The sequence below is a fragment of the Pyxicephalus adspersus genome, chromosome 10 (genome assembly GCF_032062135.1).
Source record: "Pyxicephalus adspersus chromosome 10, UCB_Pads_2.0, whole genome shotgun sequence".
In the NCBI taxonomy this organism is placed as follows: Eukaryota; Metazoa; Chordata; class Amphibia; order Anura; family Pyxicephalidae; genus Pyxicephalus; species Pyxicephalus adspersus.
In genome coordinates, this window is record NC_092867.1 from 54,087,951 (window position 1) to 54,107,531 (window position 19,581).

Consider the following 19,581-nt stretch of genomic DNA (forward strand, 5'->3'; position numbering starts at 1 on the left):
AATCACCTCTCTAGAACGGAATTCTGTGGAAGAAGATCTCAGTGCACGATAAGCTCTGTCAGATTTCATTGGTGATGAAGAGTCTCCCCAGTATTGAACTGAATAAAGCTTGTAAAACATGCTTTAGATCAGTGGTTGCCAACCTTTTCAGTCCCCCAAACCACTAAAATCACAGGCTCCCGACCGTACATGTTTGGGGAGCCGGGTGTCAATCAAGAGAGGAGAAACCTCCCCCATAGTGACGTCATTATAACATAACCCCGCCCACTCTCGCATCGCATATCTGAGCCTGCAATGGAGGACAGCCCGCCCACTTCTCTGAGCCTAGAAACTGCACGGGAAACGTGGTCGCTGCTTCAGATCAGCTGTCGCACACCGTTGAAAATTTTGGTGATCTGTGGTTCTGGCACAGGACCCTGCTGGGGGGGCGCACCAGCCAGAGCCACAGACCATGTCCCCCGTATGAATCACAGGCTCAGGGAAGTGGGCGGTTTGGGTTCTGGACACAACCCGCCCACTTTCCTATCGCAGGCTCAGAGCTGCAATGGGAGAGTCGGCGGGTTCCGCAATCATGACGTCACCCTGGTGGAAGTATCTTCTTCTTTGAGTAACAAACTGCTCACTGCGCATGCATGTTCCCAAATCCGCGCATTTAGTGGTCCATGACAACCAAAAGGTTGGCGACCAGTGTTTTAGATCATCAAGTTGAGTAGCCTCTAGAAGGCCACAAACTCTGATAATGTGTCTATAACTTCTGTTATCAAGGTCTTCCACACTATATATAATTATATAATTCCCAAATTTGTTGTCCTGTTCAAATTATTTTTATTTACAAGCCATTAATTCCTGTTTGGTCTGTTGTGACTCTTCATCTATATCTTACACTCTGCCTGCTAATTGTCTGAAATCCGTATGAAGAGAGCTGATTTCAGATCTGCATGTGGCCTGCACTTCAGAGGGCCAAGTATGAAAATAATTTTTGGTGGGAAAGTATTTTAAGCATTCCCTCCATTAGGGGCAGTCTTCTGGCTTTGGATCCTTAGTTTGGAAATTCAGATTTTCCACAGAAGGCCCTGTTTTGTGGGTATGCTTTATATATATATAGGCTCAGTATAGGAGGGTGACCTGGGGGTAAATCCTCAGGGGGTGCTACTATAGTGTGATTCCTACCATCATATTTTATTCCTATCTTACATTGCATTTATAGCCTACTACTCCAGAAACTTCTTTGATTACCTTAATAACCAATATAGCATCATAGCAACCACCCCTACTAATAAAACTACCTAACCTTCTATTTCATTAAATTTCCCATTAAGATTAGCTGTTGAAACTAGTAGAAACAAGCATACCCCTACAAAAAATGTTGTTACATGAGTTTTATACTGGAGTGGTGCAAAGTGAAAAAACATCATCACGGTATATCCTTCAACATGGTCTCCTGGTTAAGGAAAATTCTTGCCGCAAGTGCAATGGCATAGTAATGTTGACGAACAAGAAGGTCCGTGGACATAATGTGCCGGTATGGAGGTGCAAAAGAAAGGGTTGCCAGTCTGTTCAATCATTAAGAATGGGGAACAAATTCTTCCATTACACTGATTTGAACGGAAGACTCCACTGTACTTGGAAGCTCTGTGAAAGTTTAGAGCTAGTTTACCGCTGGAGCATATGAATGCCAATGGAAGAAGTGCCAAAGCTTACTGGTAGATTCACAAATACTGTGGTTGACTGGTTCAATTACTGTTGGGAACTCTGCTCCGAAATGGTATCTGTCGCTAGGAGAGGAAAGCTGAATGGTACACCATTCACTATAGACACACTATAGTAGGAATCACACTATAGTACAACACTATAGTGGTAGGAATCACACTATAGTAGCACTGCTCAGGGGCCTGTGTAACAGTTACCTTGGGTTAGATGTGGTCCTCCATGAATTCCCAGCTATTGGAGTCCTCATCTGGTGGGAATGCAGGGTATGCAGCCAGCGGGGAAGATGCCCGCTGTGTAGGAGGCTGGTGAGCAGGTTGTAAATGCCCTGAGGGAGATGCAGACTGTGGCTGCGTGGTGCAGGCCGGCGCCATCTTGGATCTTCTCTGGCTTGCGTTGCGCCACCCGATGTAGTCCTGGATCGATGTTTGAGATTCTGATTGAGAAGAAAGGAGCATCACCGCATCCTTTCGGCTCCTTGTTCTGTGCATTTTTCCCATGATAGCACTGTTTAACACCCGCAAAGTTCTCTCCAGAGCCAGTTCAGGGCGGAGCTCTCATTCTATGCGTCTACACAGAGGACGCGCCAAGCCACACCCCACAACATTCTTTTTTAGGATCTACAAACTGAAGCACTGATTCAACTCTGTTGTGAACTTAAAGCAGAACTAAGGTTCCACTTTGACAAGTTTTGGATCAGGCAGGGCATTATTGCATAAAGGGACGAGTGATGTCCCTTCTGAAGTAAGCACTCTTACCTGCCTGATCTGGAACTGTCAAAAATGGCGAGCTATACATGCACAGCTCATAGTTGTTTGCCAAAACACCCAACAATCCTGGCTTCCCCTGGGCTTGCTGGGACTGAATGAATAAATGATGTCATCCCAGCCTTGGCCAATCAAGATGGCCAAAGATCACATCTAGAAAGAGCCCTGAAATGGAACAAGGACAGGTGGGTATAGCTGAGTTTAGATCCGCTTTAAAGGTTGTGCTTTTGTCAAAACCACCATAATCCCCCTAAATCAATCCATGCTTCTTAGTAATTTTAAGATTTAGGTTTATTCTGACTTTATTTTGCTTTCTCTGGTTTTCATTAAATATTTTATTTAGACCAAGTGACATCATCTTTGGCTGATTAGAGATGTAAAAAGGGTGCCATGTACAGTTTATTGAAAACATTGCAACACTTTGCCTCACTAAGAACGGTCATTCCTGATGCAAGAAATGGGCTACTGTAGTAGGGGTAGCAAGGTCTTTTGGTGCTACCACTAGAGAGCTACCAAAGACTGAATCTTTTAGGCAAATTACATAGACAATATGGAAAAATGAATGCATGTATTGTGGATGTGTGAACTTGTGTAAGCATCCTGTGTGCTTGTGGACATCCTTGTCCAAGTTTATAGTAAGATAATAGGAAGAAAACTATAGTAGTTGATGCCCTGACAGGTCGAGAGAAGCAGAATGGCGTGAATCATATTGATAGTTATAGGTTAAGTATCATGTTCATTAGTTCACGTTTTTTGACTACCATGGATCCAGCGATGATCATGGCAGAAGCTCACCACCCACCCAGTTCCGCTTTGAGTGGCCAGCACTTCAGCCACAGCTCTGGGGTCCCATGATTGAATCCTGGTCAGAACATCATCTGTTTGAACTGTACATGTCCTCCCCCATAATATATGAAATGTATTCCAAAAGGCTGTATTTATAAACCATGAATCGGGACATACCCTCAAACATTCCCCAGTGGGAATCAACTACTGCCATTGAAACACTTTGACCCTGGGTATTCCCACCAGGGAATGATTGAGGGAATGTCCCATTCCTTGTTTTATAAATGGAGCCCCGAGAGTAAGCTGTTTAAATACTTTTTTTTTCAAAGCTTTTGCAGCATTTATTTAGGTAGCGGAAAGGTTCCCTTTAATGCAAAAAAATGCAAGTTAAATATTTACTTGTATGCAAACTTGCAAATATGTAATAAATTACAATTATTTTTCGGTATTTGTTAAGGGAAAAGACATTTTCTTAAAGTTGAGTTTTCGTTTAGGTGTCCATTTGGTATCTCAACATTTTGTTACTCCAAAGTACCAACATTCTTGCTGTTTTTTTTTTTTTTAGATTGCAAGCACTTTAGATACATTTACTTTTACAAACCAAAAAAGTTTTTTTTTTATCGAACATCCTGTTATATTGCATTATAAACTAGCAAACTCACTTTACTCTCTACAAGTGTCATACCAGCATGCGCAGCTAAATTGCATACCAATCCCAAGATGGCGGTTATGGACGCATAGTTGTTTATGTAACCTCGTGTTACGTAAATCATCGCGTTGCTTACGCCAAACACAAGATGGCGGTAAAGCACTCAAAGTTCCAAGTGCGTGGAACGTAAGTTAGCGTGTGTTTACGTCAATCGCAAAATGTTGTTCATGGACACATGGTTGTGTACGGAAGTGCGTGTAGCGGTTTCCGGTGCTCAGAACAGAGTGGAACAACATGGACGGGACGGAGTGAGTATTTATTAATTTTAATCCACTGCCATCCTCCGTAAGAGAACGATGTGTGATATGGGGCAGCATGAATGGGGGGGTTTTCTAAAATAAACATTGTAAGATCGCGGCCGTCGGTAACATTAACCGATCATCAACCCAGTTCTCATGGATTTCCAGTTGTTTTGTAGGTTTTCTCGTTAGTTGCAGATTTGTTTTACCGCGAAATCATGATACGTTCAGTATCTTTCTTCTGTTTTAGCAATGGGACCTCTGACGAGCCCATCCTGACCATTTACTGACATTCAATTCTGAGTACTGAGAAGTTGGTGAATGTCAAGTAGGCAGAGAAGGGTTAAATCTCATATATGCCTGTATTTCATAAGGGGTAATTCTTATTAGTAATAATTTGTATTCCGTTCTTGGGACAGGAAGACAAAACATGAAATTAGTTGGATTAAACTGGAATGTGTTGCCTGTAGGATCAGGTATCCCCATTAAAATGTTATCCCAATTTTTTTTGTTGACCACTTTGATATCTCCCTCGTTCTTGGTGGCTATGGCCAACCACAGAGGTTGAATCTTCCCGATTAGGGACACCTATAAAATTTCCCCAAAAATCCAAAACTAGATAAAGTTTTGTTTGGGGATAAGTCGCAGGGAATATAAGAATTTGAATAGTTGGCAGCTCATCTGTGAAATAATTTGGATATGAATTGGGTTAGATTTCTATATGTCTGCTGATATGTGACAACAGAGCAGAGTGTTATCCTCGTTTCGCCTACTAATCTGCATAATGTAGAGCTTTCTGTTTACCTCTTGTGAATGATCCTCTATATCAACAGGTCAGTGAGGGAGCAATTTCATTGCCAAAATGGCAATAGATCTCTTGGGGATTTATAAAGCAGTGATGAATGGAAATATTGATCAGGCAGGTGTATGTTTTCTTGCAGAAGGGAGATCGCCTGTCCCTTTCTGCAATAAAGATCTGCTTGATCTCTTTGTAAGAGAAAAAGCTTTATTTGGTGCTGTGGGTGCTCCTGCAGATTGGCCCCAGCATCTGTGCTGTGCTTGGTGTTATTCTGGCAGCATGTCACTACTTTGCCCCAAAAAACATGATAACTCCATAGACATCCTGTTTGGCCATTGGACAGGTACCGATGCTGTAGCTCCTGTGTAACCCTGGCAGCTGCCTCTCTACTGCATTGTGGGCTGTGCAGTGTAGGGATGTGACAATGTTGCATCTCAACAGACACAAAACAGTGCAGTGTTCTCCCCAGCTCCGGCAATCAGGCAACTGCTTAGGCTAGGTTTTGTGTAGCGAGAGCTTTCTGTGAATACAGACAACCTGCCAGCTCTGCTGCCAGAGCAGGGTAGATATATCATTTGTATATTTTCCACTCCCCAATTTCTTGGAGCAGAACAGACAAGCCCTCACTAAAATCGTCCTTTTACACAAAGTGATCATCATGCGCATCGCAGAGCTCCGGAACACTATTTACTGCCCACATGAGAATCCTGGTTTACCAACATGTAGATTCTTTATTAGGCTTAGTTCACATTAGCGGTATAAATGTCTAAAATTTCTTGCAAAAATGACTTTTCAACAGTTTTTTTTCCTCAGGCTCTAGGACAGGGGTGTCAAACTCAAATACACAGTGGGCCAAAATTAAAAACTTAGACAAAGTCTCAGGTCAAACCTGAAACTGAAATAGCACCACTACGACAATTCCCTGTGTCAAGAAAACAGTCCAATGCGGGGCTTAATGTTATGAGTGGCTGGAACTCCCTCTTCACTGCAACAGCACCTGCTACTACAATTCACTGCTTCTATAAAACAGTCCAAATCAGGGCCATGCATAGGCAGAGAGGCCGCTGGTCTATAAATGCGAGGGATGCCGGAAATTGTAGTAGCAACGCTATTTCAATGCAGATGCAGCCCAGCTGAAATTCATATCCTTTGGGGGCCAAAAAATAGGACGTTGTGGTCCAGATTTGGCCTGCGGGCCACATTTTGACACCCCCTGCTGTAGGAGGGGCCAGCTAATCTGCACATTTTACTAGAAGCTACATGCAACGTTTAAGGGTGGTTAGCTACCTCCCCAGCCATCTCCATAGACCTCCAAAACAGATGCCCATATTGAACCTAAATCATATCCCTCAATTAGACCAAGCCAGTAACAAAAAAAAAAGCTAATGTGCACTTTCCCAAAATGTAACTGCTGTGCTGAGAGTCTAATGCAGGGGAACCTGGAAACTGCTGTACTGTGTAGAGAACCTCTTGTCCTCTCTCTGCAGCTGCTGTGAAAACCACATAGATGATGCTTGGGAGTGAGGTGCTCCATTAAGGGAACAGTGGGGAACAAAAACTTGCCAGGAATTGCATGGTCTGGAAGTATTTTGGGACCACACCTGTTAATGATGTGTATTTCCTATTACTGCCATGGCGATGAAAAGCTCAGGGATGAAAACTAAGCAAATTTTTCACTTTTTTACGGTCAGAAAAGGGTGCCTAGCAGTTGCCGACACATAAAGATGGGTCACCTTAAAAGGGCTTGTTTTTTTGTGACAGAAGATGGAAAATGGTGCAAGCTACTGGTCAAGAGAAAAAATGGGGGTGACCCACAAAATCTTGTCATGGAAAATTAATTGTTTGTGCAAACAAAAATATCATGAATAGTACTCAACCCTGATGTTGAACCTTTGCATGTTGTTACTACACATAAATAAAAAATAAATGGTTCATTGGGTATGTAAACTTACTGACATACTGTATTTTTTTCAAGGCCTAGGAAGCTTCCGCGAGTGCCAGAAAATCTTTTGAAGAAACGAAAGAAGTATCAGGGATTGAAAGCGGCAGAAGCTAAAAGAGCTTTAGAAGAGAAGAGGAAGGTAATTCTTTTTTGTGTTATATCAGCCAAAATATGCCATTGTTCCTTATATTTCCTAAACCATGCATACAAAGCTTCAAATACGTGGCACCTGTGTGACTTTTTATACCCAGCACAACACTATCTTCCTGTAGCCTTCTTCCTGTTGTAATTATGCAACATAGAGTGTTCCCTTATAGACACTAATTTTACAGACTAATACTGGAATAGCATGTCTATGTCTGGAATAGCATGCTTCCTTAAATGCGTAAAGCTGTCATGTAAAAGTTTGCAGTTTTGGGTTTTTTTTTTTTACCAAAGGGGGGGAGTGTGATATTTTCTCATACCTTCTCTGTGTTAAAAATGCTAGGCATTCGTAGTTTCATCAGCCTTATTGTGCTTGTGTTCCTATAGTAGTATAGTTGTTATCTGTTATGTTCTTTTTTTCTCATACTATATTTGACTGATATTTTTTTTCAGTTTCAGCCTGGAAAGCAGATACAATTTAAACGTTTAGAAACATTTGTCCGGAATGCTAGAAGAAAAATGAGAGATGACTGTAGAGTGCGGAGAATGGAGGTGTACCGGAAAAAAGTTCCCAATTTGCCAAAACACAAGCTTGCATTTGTTGTTCGAATTGTAGAGTATGTTCCTGTAGTTTTGAATTTTATTTATTGGTACCCGATTCCTTTACCCAGAAAATTTATAGTAGTCTCATACATAAACATAACAAGCAATCATCATTCTGTTCATTTTTCATGGCTAACCATATTTATGTTTTATCCCAACTCTGTAGTGAGCTGCTATGGCTAATTTAATTGTTTAGACAAATACATAAAAACATATCTAACAGATGAATATTGCCATTTTGACATTTTTTAGTAAATCCCCATGCCAACCCTGCATTTATTCAGTATGTGATTGGCACCATAGTGAATGAGAGCATATATATATATATATATATATATTTGTTTCTTTACTTTCACAAATCAAGTATCATGTTTGTTTTTCTCTACAGCATTGAAGGGGTAAGCCACCAAGTGATGCGTATCATAAAGACTTTCCGATTAGGTAAAATTTTTGCTGGTGTATTCGTGAAGCTAAATCCAGACACCTTGAAGATGCTGCAGTTTATCGAGCCATATGTTGCATGGGGGTGAGTAATCACTAGTTGGATTGTTTTGGTAAATGTGAGTTTTTCTGTACATAATGAAATTGTCTCCTGTGCTCTTAGAAGCCAGTCAGATGTGATATTTTTAATTAGGCAGCACCTATTTATTACATTTTTCCTATTTATTTTGTCCAATGCTAAGAAGCAAGTCGAGGAGCTCTGATGCCCTCCTCTGTCATCCACACACATGTCCATGCCTTTTTTTTTAATTTGTTCTCTGAAAGACTTTCCATAACAATATACAGTGCTTATATGTACAAGAAGAATAGGTAAAAACAGTAAAAATTTTGAAGGATAGTGATATAGAACAGGCAGCACAGCGAGCATCCACTTTTACAAATACTTGATCAGACATGTCATTATTGCAAAAAGGGATAGGCAATGATCGCTCTGTGTTTCTGGTGACAAAGTAAACTGCATGCGCAGATAAAAAAATATGTTTTTCACAAGACCTGAAACATTTTCAAAAGGTTCTTCATGGGTAAAAAGGTTGAGAAGCTGGCTTAATGCGTCCTTGTCTGAGTTTAAAGTTGTATTTATTTTCAATGATCTTACAAGATTCTAAAGAAAAAAATTCTCCTTTTTTTTTCTACAGCTTCCCAAACCTGAAATCTGTGCGTGAGCTCATCCTAAAACGTGGACAGGGAAAAGTAGATGGCAAAAAGGTTCCTTTGACTGACAATACTATGATAGAAAATGTGCTAGGTAATAGACCCTTTATGTAAAAATTATGTTTAAAAAAAATGGTTGTCTGTGCTGCTTTTTTTTAATAATATTCTGTAAAATACCATATTCTGATATATATATATATATATATATATATTCTGATTTAAATTAAAATACTCCTAACCAATTAAAATGAAAGTACAGTGTGATGTGAGGACTTGGCCATAGTAACTATTTAATAGCCATTGCTATCAGCCAGGTGGCAGCACATACAAAGCTAGCTAATTTATATTTGACTCTCCTTTCCACCACTGCAAAAAAAAAAACCTAAAGGTTACTGGAGCACAGGCTGGGCCTCAGTAATTATTCTCCAAGACATGTATGCAGGTAATTCGTTTTTTATGTACGGTGTTGCATTCTTTATTGTCTAGCGTGTCTTTCATTTTTCAGGAAAGTTTAACGTCATCTGCCTGGAAGATGTGATTCATGAACTTTACTCTGCAGGAGAACACTTTACAGAAGTCAATAGGTTCTTGTGCCCCTTTCATCTATCCATTGCCCGGCATGCAGGCGTTAACAGGAAAGGATACCTCACTGAGGTGGGGGATCCTGGACATAGAGGAGATGGCATTAACGATCTCATCCGGAAGCTTAATTAAAGGTAGGAGCATGACTATGTCTTTAAATCCTTTTACAGCTTGCTACCTTTTTGGAATTCATGTACTTCAGGTTAACTATCTCTCTCAAATGATATCGAAGAGCATAAAGCAGAATTTATTTATTGATGGCAAGTTGCAAGTAGTCAATAAAAATACTAATAATAATAAATTTAATAAATAAACAAAGGTCTTGTTTTTTCTATTGGCCAACATTCAAGTCAGCGCTCAATTATATTAGGTTAACAAAATTACAGTTCTGTGTCATATCAGAAACAGAATTATACTTACCTTACCCTGGTCCACTTGCTAAAGCAGCAGTCTGTAGAAGATCTGACATTGATCCCATTCATGTTCTCTGTTATAGTAAACAGCAGGTTTCTCCTAGTGATCCCTAAGCTTTTCCGAACTCAAAAGTGACATATGGGTAAACTTAGTGACTAGCAGGGCCACATTTTAAAGTAAAGCCATCTCTTCTGTGTCACTCTTCCATCCCCCCAGCTTGTGACATGGTTTTACCTCAGGTGTGGAATCTAAGTGACTCCTGGTCTTCACCAACACACCCTCCAAGGAATGACTGGCCGGTGAACCTAGTGGCCACTGGACTATTTACTCGACTACTGTTAATATTAACCAGAATTTATATAGCACCAACATATTCCTCGCTCCTTTGCAAAGTTCATAGTCATGTCATTACCACAGTCTAAGGCAAGCTTTTTAAAAACCAGAGTTCCCAGAGGAAACCCATGCAAACGCAAGGAGAACATTTAAACTCCTTGCAGATAGTGCCCCAGACGAGATCCGGGACTCAGCGCTACAAAGACAAGTGCTATATTCACTGAGCCAACAAGGTTGCGACCCCCAGGCTCTCCCTACCAGGTGACAGGAATTAGTTGACTTCAGTGTGGATGGCAGCAGACAAGGCATAGCCCAGTAACAAGGTAGGTGGTGGTCATAGGCAAAGCCGATATCAAAATACAGTGATACCTCGGCTAACAAAGGTAAATCGTTCCCGAATCCCATTTGTTAGCTGAAACGTGATTTCCCATAGTTTCATGGGAATTCCCATTTATTTTTGTTCTGGATGGTGCCCACAATTTAAAGATAAGTAAAAAAAAAAAAAAAAGCACAATATAAAAGGTCATAAGCTCATAAAAGGCTGAGATGAACAGCTTCCCAATTGCAACAGTCTCAACATATTATTAGGCAATATGGTGTCGGTTACTGTATAAAATCCTCACTGTAAGTTATTCCCAAACAAAGCAAAAAAAAAAAAAAAAAAAGCTTTATGGAGCCTTGACATTTATTAACTTCTGGATCAAGCTGTGCTTTGATATGCAAAAAGTAGAGTTTGTCTTGGTCAGTAAAGAGTTACAAGATGTTGAAGAAGAGCTCATCCCCCTAAGATCACCCACAACCTCAGTTGTGTTTAGCAAACGATTTCTTCTACAAGTCATGCAAACCGTCTCCCTCCGACCTCAGTCCTGCACACAAGCAGCAGGGAAGCTGCAGAATAGTGGAAAACATGTTCAGGATCCAATAACCTGAGCCTTGGACTAGGGAGGTTTAAATGTGACTAGCAGTCAATAGCAGGGCAGGACTGAATTCAAGAAACAATCTATTCATTGGCTGCAGCACATACTCCAAAATCCCTTTTAGCTGTGGATCCTCTGTGCAGGAAATGCCAAGAAAATTAGAAACTTCACAGCTAAAGGGAGGCTGGTGGTGCTGCAGAATGCTAAACGGATGATCTGTGTTATAACACTACCACAAACCTATACCATTCAAACTGCATATAATATAATCAAAATTATAAGTAAGATGACTGGAACAGACCAGGTTCTGGAGACTGATGTTTAGGAGTTATTTTATCAGTGGCCACCCCAGAGAATGCCTGTAAACCCAGAAGTAGCAATGGAGGTGGAGGGCAGAGCCTGGATTAAAAGACATGCTTGTAAGATAAATGTGCCATATTATACATACTTGGCAAAAGCCCACACAGCAGCTACTTTCTACTTAACGTGGTGAAAAATATCCACAATTGTTTATGGAAGTTCTAAAGGTAGAGAATCAGAACACCAACCAGGCAAGAGGTTGTTTTAATAACCATATGAGAAATGGCATATTACATATTATCTCAGAATAGGTTCTTTAACATGTTTTTTTTTTTGGTTGTGTTGTGGGTACAATTTACTGAAAGTTGCAAAAGTAAAACATAGAGGATGTAAAATAAATGGATATGGTTCATTCTTGTCACTTATATAATTCATAAATAATTGGCACAAATAAGCTGTGGCAGGAGGATATTAGACTAGTGTATCTTTTCTAATGAATTAGTTAGTTCTTATACATGAAGTATAACAATGTAAAGTAGACTATTTTGACCTTTTTAAGATGATTTTGATTTTATAATGTGTACAAAAGACTAACAGATGGGTTATGTTTGTAATAGGCAGCATAAAGAATCTTTTCTGTATATGTAACTGTGCAGTTGAAGCGTTAATACTGATTTGTTTGTATTTAATGCAGGTTCAAGTTCTGACTGACTGCTCTTCTGACGGACACAACAGCTTATGGACAATGATTGCTTTTAGTAACATGATTTCAAACCCAGATCCTGCGTGATTCTACTTCATCAATTTATGATCTTGGAGTAATACTTGTCCCCACTGAACCATACCATTTAGCCAAATATCATGGCAGACTGTCAGAATGGATCTGGAATGGACACTGGAAGCTATTTCCAATTATTTCTATTGTAAATACCTTTTACAGAAAATAAAGTGTATGGTTTATTCTACAATAGACCATTGTGTTTTAGCTGGAAATATTTATGTATTAAGTCAAAACGTTTTGGTCTAGATGGGCAAAAAATTGCTAAGAAGACTTGGTAATCTGAACACTCCTATCAATATTTTCCTTTTCATTTACAATATAGTGTGACTAAGGCTATGTTTAGACTTCCATTTTTCCAGCCTGTATATGCTGGCAAAAGCCTTGCCAAAAAAAAGTAAAAATACACACGAAATAGTCTGTTTTTTGTGCAAGCATTTGCAGGCGTTTGGCGTTAACAAGTGTTTTTTTAAAAGCTTGATGTAGCTTCTAGAATAATTTTTTTCCATCTAAACATCTCCATAGACTTGCATTCAACCTCTCATAAACACTTGCGTTGGCGCTTATTGGCATTTATGTTACAAAGGGCAGAAAAGGTGTTAAAGACAGCCTTGTACAAAACAGTTGCAGAAGTCAGACAGGTTCAAATGGCAGTCAGGGCACAGCTGTAGGCTCAGGAGAGAAAAAAGTGCAGCCAGGCAGTTCCCCACCCTAGGGAGTGAGGGGGACATCCAGAGGACTTCTTTAATGGGGCTTCCAAATAGGCCCCCCACTGGCTATGTTTTGGGGAAGAGACAATGTCACCTGTCCTGATTAGGGGCAGATGGGTCTGGTTTTAAAAATTGTAAGTGGACCCCATTTATTGGAGGGTGAAAAAATGCAAAAAAGTTGATATCTGTACATAACAGATATGCCCCGGCTTTCTTTTGTACCTGGCTCTCTTTTCCCAACCCAAAGCAAGCTCCTACAGGACAATGCCTATAAATAGCTGCACAGGCGTTTTTAGCAATAGCAGTTTTGGCTGGCAAACCATCCTGGAAGCTTAGCTGTGCATAGTAGGCTTCCAGGAGCATTTAAAAGACATGTTTTTCAGAAGCCGGTGTGAACAAGCCCTAATTGATGTGGACATTTTGCATACAGTCAGGGATGGATTTATACTATATGGAGACTAGAGTGGCCAATCAATACCCTCCCCAGAAATTTTTTTCAGCTGGGTGGGAAGCTGTGAGCAGGGTAAGACACGGCAAATTTAGTGTTCCTAGTTTATGCAATAGATATCCAGTAACCCCTTTTATTGTGTCAGTGTTCTACCTTCCCCCTATACTTTGTTCGAACTTTCTAATTCCTGGCTTGTTAGTATGTCCAGTTTTTCCTTATTATGCCAAAACTATTTAGTGCTGTGTATTTTGATCCAATTTCCTAGTGTTCCTTGTTTTAATAGTATAATCCCCAGTAAAAAAACTGCGCATGCATGAGACTGACCATTTTTTTTTTTATGATTTACATTTACCCTGCAGTCATGCCATCATGACAGTAAAGACTGAAAGGCAGGGGTCCTCCCCCAGAAACAGAAAAAACAAGTAACACAAATTTTTCTATCGTATAAAAGGGTTAATTCCCCCCTAATATCATAGGTTCCCAACGGGGCAATACCGCTCCCTGTTAGGCGCTGAAGATCTGTAAGAGGGGCATTTCTTGTCAAATGCAAGTTAGTCCCCTTGGGCAATATGTACGGGGATCCCTCACCCTGTGCTGACAATTTTCCCTACTCTGAGCCATAGCCCTAACTGTGGGTCATTGAGCCTCCTAGAATTTGCATATAGGCAGCTCAATACTAGTAATACTAGTCATCTGTGGGGACGGAATAGGCAGGTGTCGTATGAGATAATCCTACCCTTGGAATGCGTGCTCCTCCCTGCCCACTTTGCACTGAAATATTCCTACTCCTACAGCAGCAGCATGAGAGCCGTGGCTTTGTCCATGCTGCTGTCATTACCCCCAATGTATAACATTTCATATACCCCACACCAATTGTACAAACATTTCAGCCCTTTGAACATAACAAGCTGCCAGATACAGGGTCTGAAACAAAATACTAAAAAGAATCTGGGATCTTTTATCATTAAAGAAGAAAAGCATTTAATGAAAAAAAACAAAGCAAAGGCTTATTATTATTAATAATAATAAACAGGATTTATATAGTGCCAACATATGCAATGCATTACATTAAATAGGGGAGGCAAATGACAGACGAATACAGACAGTGACACAGGAGAGAACACTGCCCCGAAGAGCTTACAATCCAGGAGGTGGGGGAAGTAATGCTCAAAAGGAAGGGAGATATGTAGTGGTGGGAAGTAGTGATGGTTTCAAAAGACAGAAGATGGGTAGGCAAGTTTGAAAACATGGGTTTTGAGTGCTCTTTTAAATGAGCAGAAAGTAGGAGCAAGCCGAATAGGATGAGGAAGACCATTCCAGAGAGTTGGGGCAGCTCTAGAAAAGTCTTGGAGCCGTGTGTGTGATGAGGTTATGAGTGAGGAAGTCATTAGTAGGTCATTGGAGAAGCGGAGAGAGCGTCCGGGGAGTACTTTTTTACCAGGTCAGAAATGTAAGTGGGACAATAACTGTGGAGGAGTTTCAAGGCAAAGCACAGGAGCTTAAATTTGATTCTAAGGTGAAATGGAAGCCAATGAAGAGAACTGCCAAGAGATGCAGCAGAAGAAAAGTGGTGGGAAGGATGGATGAGTCTGGCTACGGCATTCATAATAGTTTGTAGAGGAGAGAGTTGGGTTAGTGGAATACCAGGGAGGGGGATGTTACAGTAGTCCTGATGAGAGATAAGAGTGTGTAGAAGGAGTTTGGTGGTCTCTGGGGACAGGTAGGGGTGGATTTTGGTGATGTTGCGTAGGTGAAAGTGACAGGACCTGAAAAAGGTTCTGAATATAGGGGGGTAAATGGGAGGGCAGAATCAACGCCAAGGTGATGCCAAGACAACGTGCCTGAGGGGAGGGCCGAATAACAGTGTTGTTAACAGTTAGATATATGTCGGGGGAAATTTGGAATTTGAGGAGGGGATGATGATGAGTTCTGTTTTATCCAGGTTGAGTTTCAGAAATCTGTCGGACATCCATGATGAGATTGGCTGGCAGCATGATACTTTATCCAGGACTCAAGGAGACAAGTCAGGGGTGGACAGATATATTTGAGTGTCTTTAGCATATAGATGGTACTGTAAGCCAAAGGAAAATATGAGACTACCGAGAGAGGTGTACAGAGAAAAGAGAACCAGTCCAAGGACCGACCTTTGGGGAACACCAACATGGAGGAGAGGAGGAATTACCATTGAGAGCCTTAAGACTTAGCTCTGATGAGGTCATTGGCCACTTTAGTAAGGGCTGTTTCTGTGGAATGGGCAGCTCCAAAGTCAGACTGGAGAAGATCAAGGAAAGAGTTGGTGCTCAGTGAGTCTTTTGTAGACAAGACAAAAAAGAAGTTTAGAATCATGGGAGAAGGGATATAGGATGGTAGCTAGCTAGGTCTAGTGGGGGTCTAGGTCTAGTGAGGTTTTCTTTAGGATAGGGAGAATAATGGTATGTTTGAAAGCTGAGGGGTAGATACCAGTAGACAGGGAGAGGTTGAACAGTTCAGTTAGAGCGGGGGCTAGGTTGGAGGAATGGGCATCAAGTGGATCGGAGGGAGTTGAGTCAAGCGGACAGGTAGTGGATGGAGATAAGAGAAGAGAGCAGACTTCATCCACAGTAACAGTACTGAGGGAGGCCAGTGCAGATTTACAGGTGGAAGGGGTGGACAGAGAATATCTTCTTCGTCACCTCCCCCTGATCTTTCAATACATATGATGCACGCACACCACTTGTGGCATTGCCTTTTAAAACTTATTAGGAAGGGCGCATGCCAGTACCTAGCCCAGCTTCAATATAACTATCCACGCATGTGCGGTTCCCCTATGAGAACGCCGGTTTAACCATTTATAGGGATGCCTGCATCACCAGTTCTCTCTTGAATGGCTGCAGACATCTCGTCTCGTCTTAACCAACGTTAAAATTAAGTTATATTGTTTTTTTTCTTTTATGTTTATAACTCCTAATCAAAAGCATATGCTGATTTCCTCTATAATCCCTAGGGGTCACAAACATCTGGACCCTTTGTTTAATTCTTCTACATTCCTGAAAAATTTCCAGCATCTTTCCAGGAAATGTGAGGACAATCCTTTCAAGGTAATATTTGATATTCTTATAACCTTACTTTAAACATTGGCAGTATATTCAAATCTTTACTATTTACTATTTCCTTATTAGTATTCTTTATTTTAAGTAACTCCAACACAACAGGGCCAAGTCAAAAAATCTTCATACATAAGTGGGTGTCATTGGGTTAAAGTATTTAAACCTTCTTTTTGTCTTTCCTCTTTATTTAGTATAGAACAGTATTAAACAATTAAAATAAGCATTAATGTATCTCCTCATGATATTCAATTCCCAAATCCGCATACTTTGAATGTCATACAAACACTGGCCCCTATAATGTACTACAAGTAATCATCGGACAAATCTATACATTTTTGGTCAGTTTCTAAAGCATTACATTATACATAAGTGGTGACATATGAATATGATTTCACCTTACATTCTCTATACTCTTTGCTAATCTTCTTCGTTTTTACCTCCTTTGACTCTTTGGTTACATCATGGTTACATAGTTACATAGTAGGTCAGGTTGAAAAAGGACAGTCCATCAAGTTCAACCACTAGGGAAATAAACATATCCCAGATATAAAACCCTATAAGACATAGTTGGTCCAGAGGAAGGCAAAAAAAAAAACCTGGTACAATTTGCTTCAATGGGAAAAAAATTCCTTCCTGATTCCATGAGGCAATTGGATGTTCCCTGGATCAACAGTCACTGGTATTTTTCTTTAAAGCCTTAATACCCAGTTATATTCTGTGCTTCTAATATACTAAAAGCAATCTATAGTAGTTGCTGAGACTACTTCCTGAGGGAGCCGATTCCACATTTTCACAGACCTTACAGTGAAGAATCCCTTCCTTATCCGGAGCTTAAACTTCTTTTCCTCCAGATGCAAAGAGTGCCCTCTTGTTCTTTGTAATGATCTTTGTAATGATGAATAATGGGGAAGAAAGTTCAATATATGGACTGTTTATATATTTATACAGGGTTATCATATCCCCCCTTAAACGTCTCTTCTCAAGTGAGAAAAGATTCAGTTCAGCTAATCTCTCCTCATAGCTGAGCTCCTCCATTCGTTTTAATTAATTTAGTTACCCTTCTCTGCACTCTCTCCAATTCCACAATTTCCTTTTTGTGAACTGGTGCCCAAAACTGGACTGCATATTCCACATGTGGTCTGATCAATGCTTTGTACAGTGGCAGGATTATGTCTCCATCTCTGCAGTCTATTCCTTTTTTAATACAAGAAATTACTTTGCTAGCTTTAGACATTGCAGCTTGGCATTGCATGCTGTTATAAGTCTATGATCTAAGAGAACCCCCAGATCCTTTTCCATTTCTGACTCCCCCAAATGTAATCCCCCTAGACAGTGTGAAGCATGCATGTTGTTAGCGCCCAAGTGCATAATTTTCCATTTACCTATATTAAATTTAATTTGCCACTTGGCTTCCCAATCAAACAGTACATCCAGGTCTGCTTGTAGATTATAGACATCCTTTACAGACATAATTACATTACATAGATTGGTGTCATCTGCAAACACAGAAATGGTACTTTTAATCCCAAACTCTATATCATTTATAAAGATGTTAAACAATAAAGGTCTCAACACTGAACCCTGGGGTACACCACTAAAAACCTTAGACCATTCAAAGTATGAATCATTATTTACAACGCTCTGGATGCGATATTTAAACCAGTTCTCTATTCATTTACAGATTGACTTTTCTGAACCTATTGGCCCTAACTTGCATATTTACCGTCTGTGGGGTGCAGTGTGAAATGCTTTAGCAAAGTCCAAGTACACTATATCAACTGCTATTCCACTGTCTACCTGTTTACTTATTTCCTCATAAAAAGAGAGTAAATTTGTTTGACAAATTCTGTCTTTCTTGAAGTCATGCTGACTATCACTCATATTATTTTCCAGCAGAAACTCCTCTATGTGGCTCTTTATCAAACTCTCTAAGACCTTTCCAACTATGGACGTTAAACTAACAGGTCTGTAGTTACCTGGTAATGCCTTTGCTCCCTTTTTGAAGATAAGAACCACATTGGCCTTAGGCCAATTATACAGTACCTTGCCAGTGATTTAAAGAGTCTCTAAAATTTAGAAATAATAGCTTTGAAATAACTGAGCTCAGGTATTTGAGGACACCTGGATGTAATCCATCAGGCCCTGGTGCTTTGTCAACCTTAATTTTTCCCGGCTGTTTCTCAATCATATCAATTTTGAGCCATTGTGACTTATTTAGGGCAGTGACATTGCTATTCCGAATTTGGACGAGCTCTGCCATTTTCCTTCATGTACACAGAGCTAAAAAAAGTGTTTAGTAAATCTGCCTTGTCTTTATCCCCAGTTACTGACCTAGTGACATCCTTTAATGGGCCTTCATGCTCAGATCTGATCTTTTTGCTATTAATATATTTGAAACATTTTTTGTGGTTTGCCTTACTTTCATTTGCAATCTGTCTTTCATTTTGAAGTTTTGCACATTTTATCTCCTTTTTACATCTTTAGTTATATTCTTTGTAGGTTTCAAATGATGAAGGTGATCATTTTTATATTTTGGACATGCCCTTTTCTTGTTCCTTATGGCTTTTTTAACATCAGCTGTAAGCCACATAGGTTTTAATTTTAGCATTTTCAATGTATTACAATGTATATTTTTCAGTTTGCTTTTGTAGAACAGACTTGAAACATTCTCATTTCTGTTCTGTGTTCTTTGAGGACAATATTGTCTCCCAGTCCAAGTCACAGAGAGCCGTCCTTAATAATGGAAAATTTGCTCTCTTAAAATCTTAAAATTGTATCTTTCCTGTTTTTGCTTCCTGTTTACAGCTTACATTAAATGAAATCATATTATGGTCACTGCTACCCAGATTCTCCTTTATTTGCACATTTGTTATAAACTCTGCATTGTTAGAAAGAACTAGGTCCAGCAGAGTATCATTTCTAGTTGGGGCTTCTATAAACTGTACCATAAAATTATCTTGTATTAAATTCTCATATTTCCTCCCTTTTGCTGTTCCTGTAGTGCCATTACTCCAGTCAATGTCAGGGTAGTTGAAATCTCCCAAGATTAAAACACTTCCACTTTTTGCTGCTTTTTCTGTCTGTGCTAGTAGTTGATTCTTTATTTCTTCCTTAGCACTGGGGGGGCCTAAAGCAGACTCCAATCATTAATTGTGTGTTATTCAA

General features: G+C 40.0%; 1 protein-coding gene across 1 annotated transcript; it reads left to right on the top strand.

Annotated features, from left to right (window-relative positions):
- The first annotated feature begins 4,069 nt into the window (after positions 1-4,069).
- Positions 4,070-12,362, top strand: RPL7L1 (ribosomal protein L7 like 1). Its single transcript, XM_072423865.1, has 7 exons — positions 4,070-4,217; positions 6,983-7,088; positions 7,547-7,710; positions 8,085-8,222; positions 8,833-8,942; positions 9,354-9,564; positions 12,089-12,362. Exons 1-6 carry the CDS (start codon positions 4,204-4,206, stop codon positions 9,560-9,562), a joined length of 741 nt encoding a protein of 246 aa, XP_072279966.1. The 5' UTR covers positions 4,070-4,203; the 3' UTR covers positions 9,563-9,564; positions 12,089-12,362.
- The last annotated feature ends 7,219 nt before the right edge of the window (positions 12,363-19,581 follow it).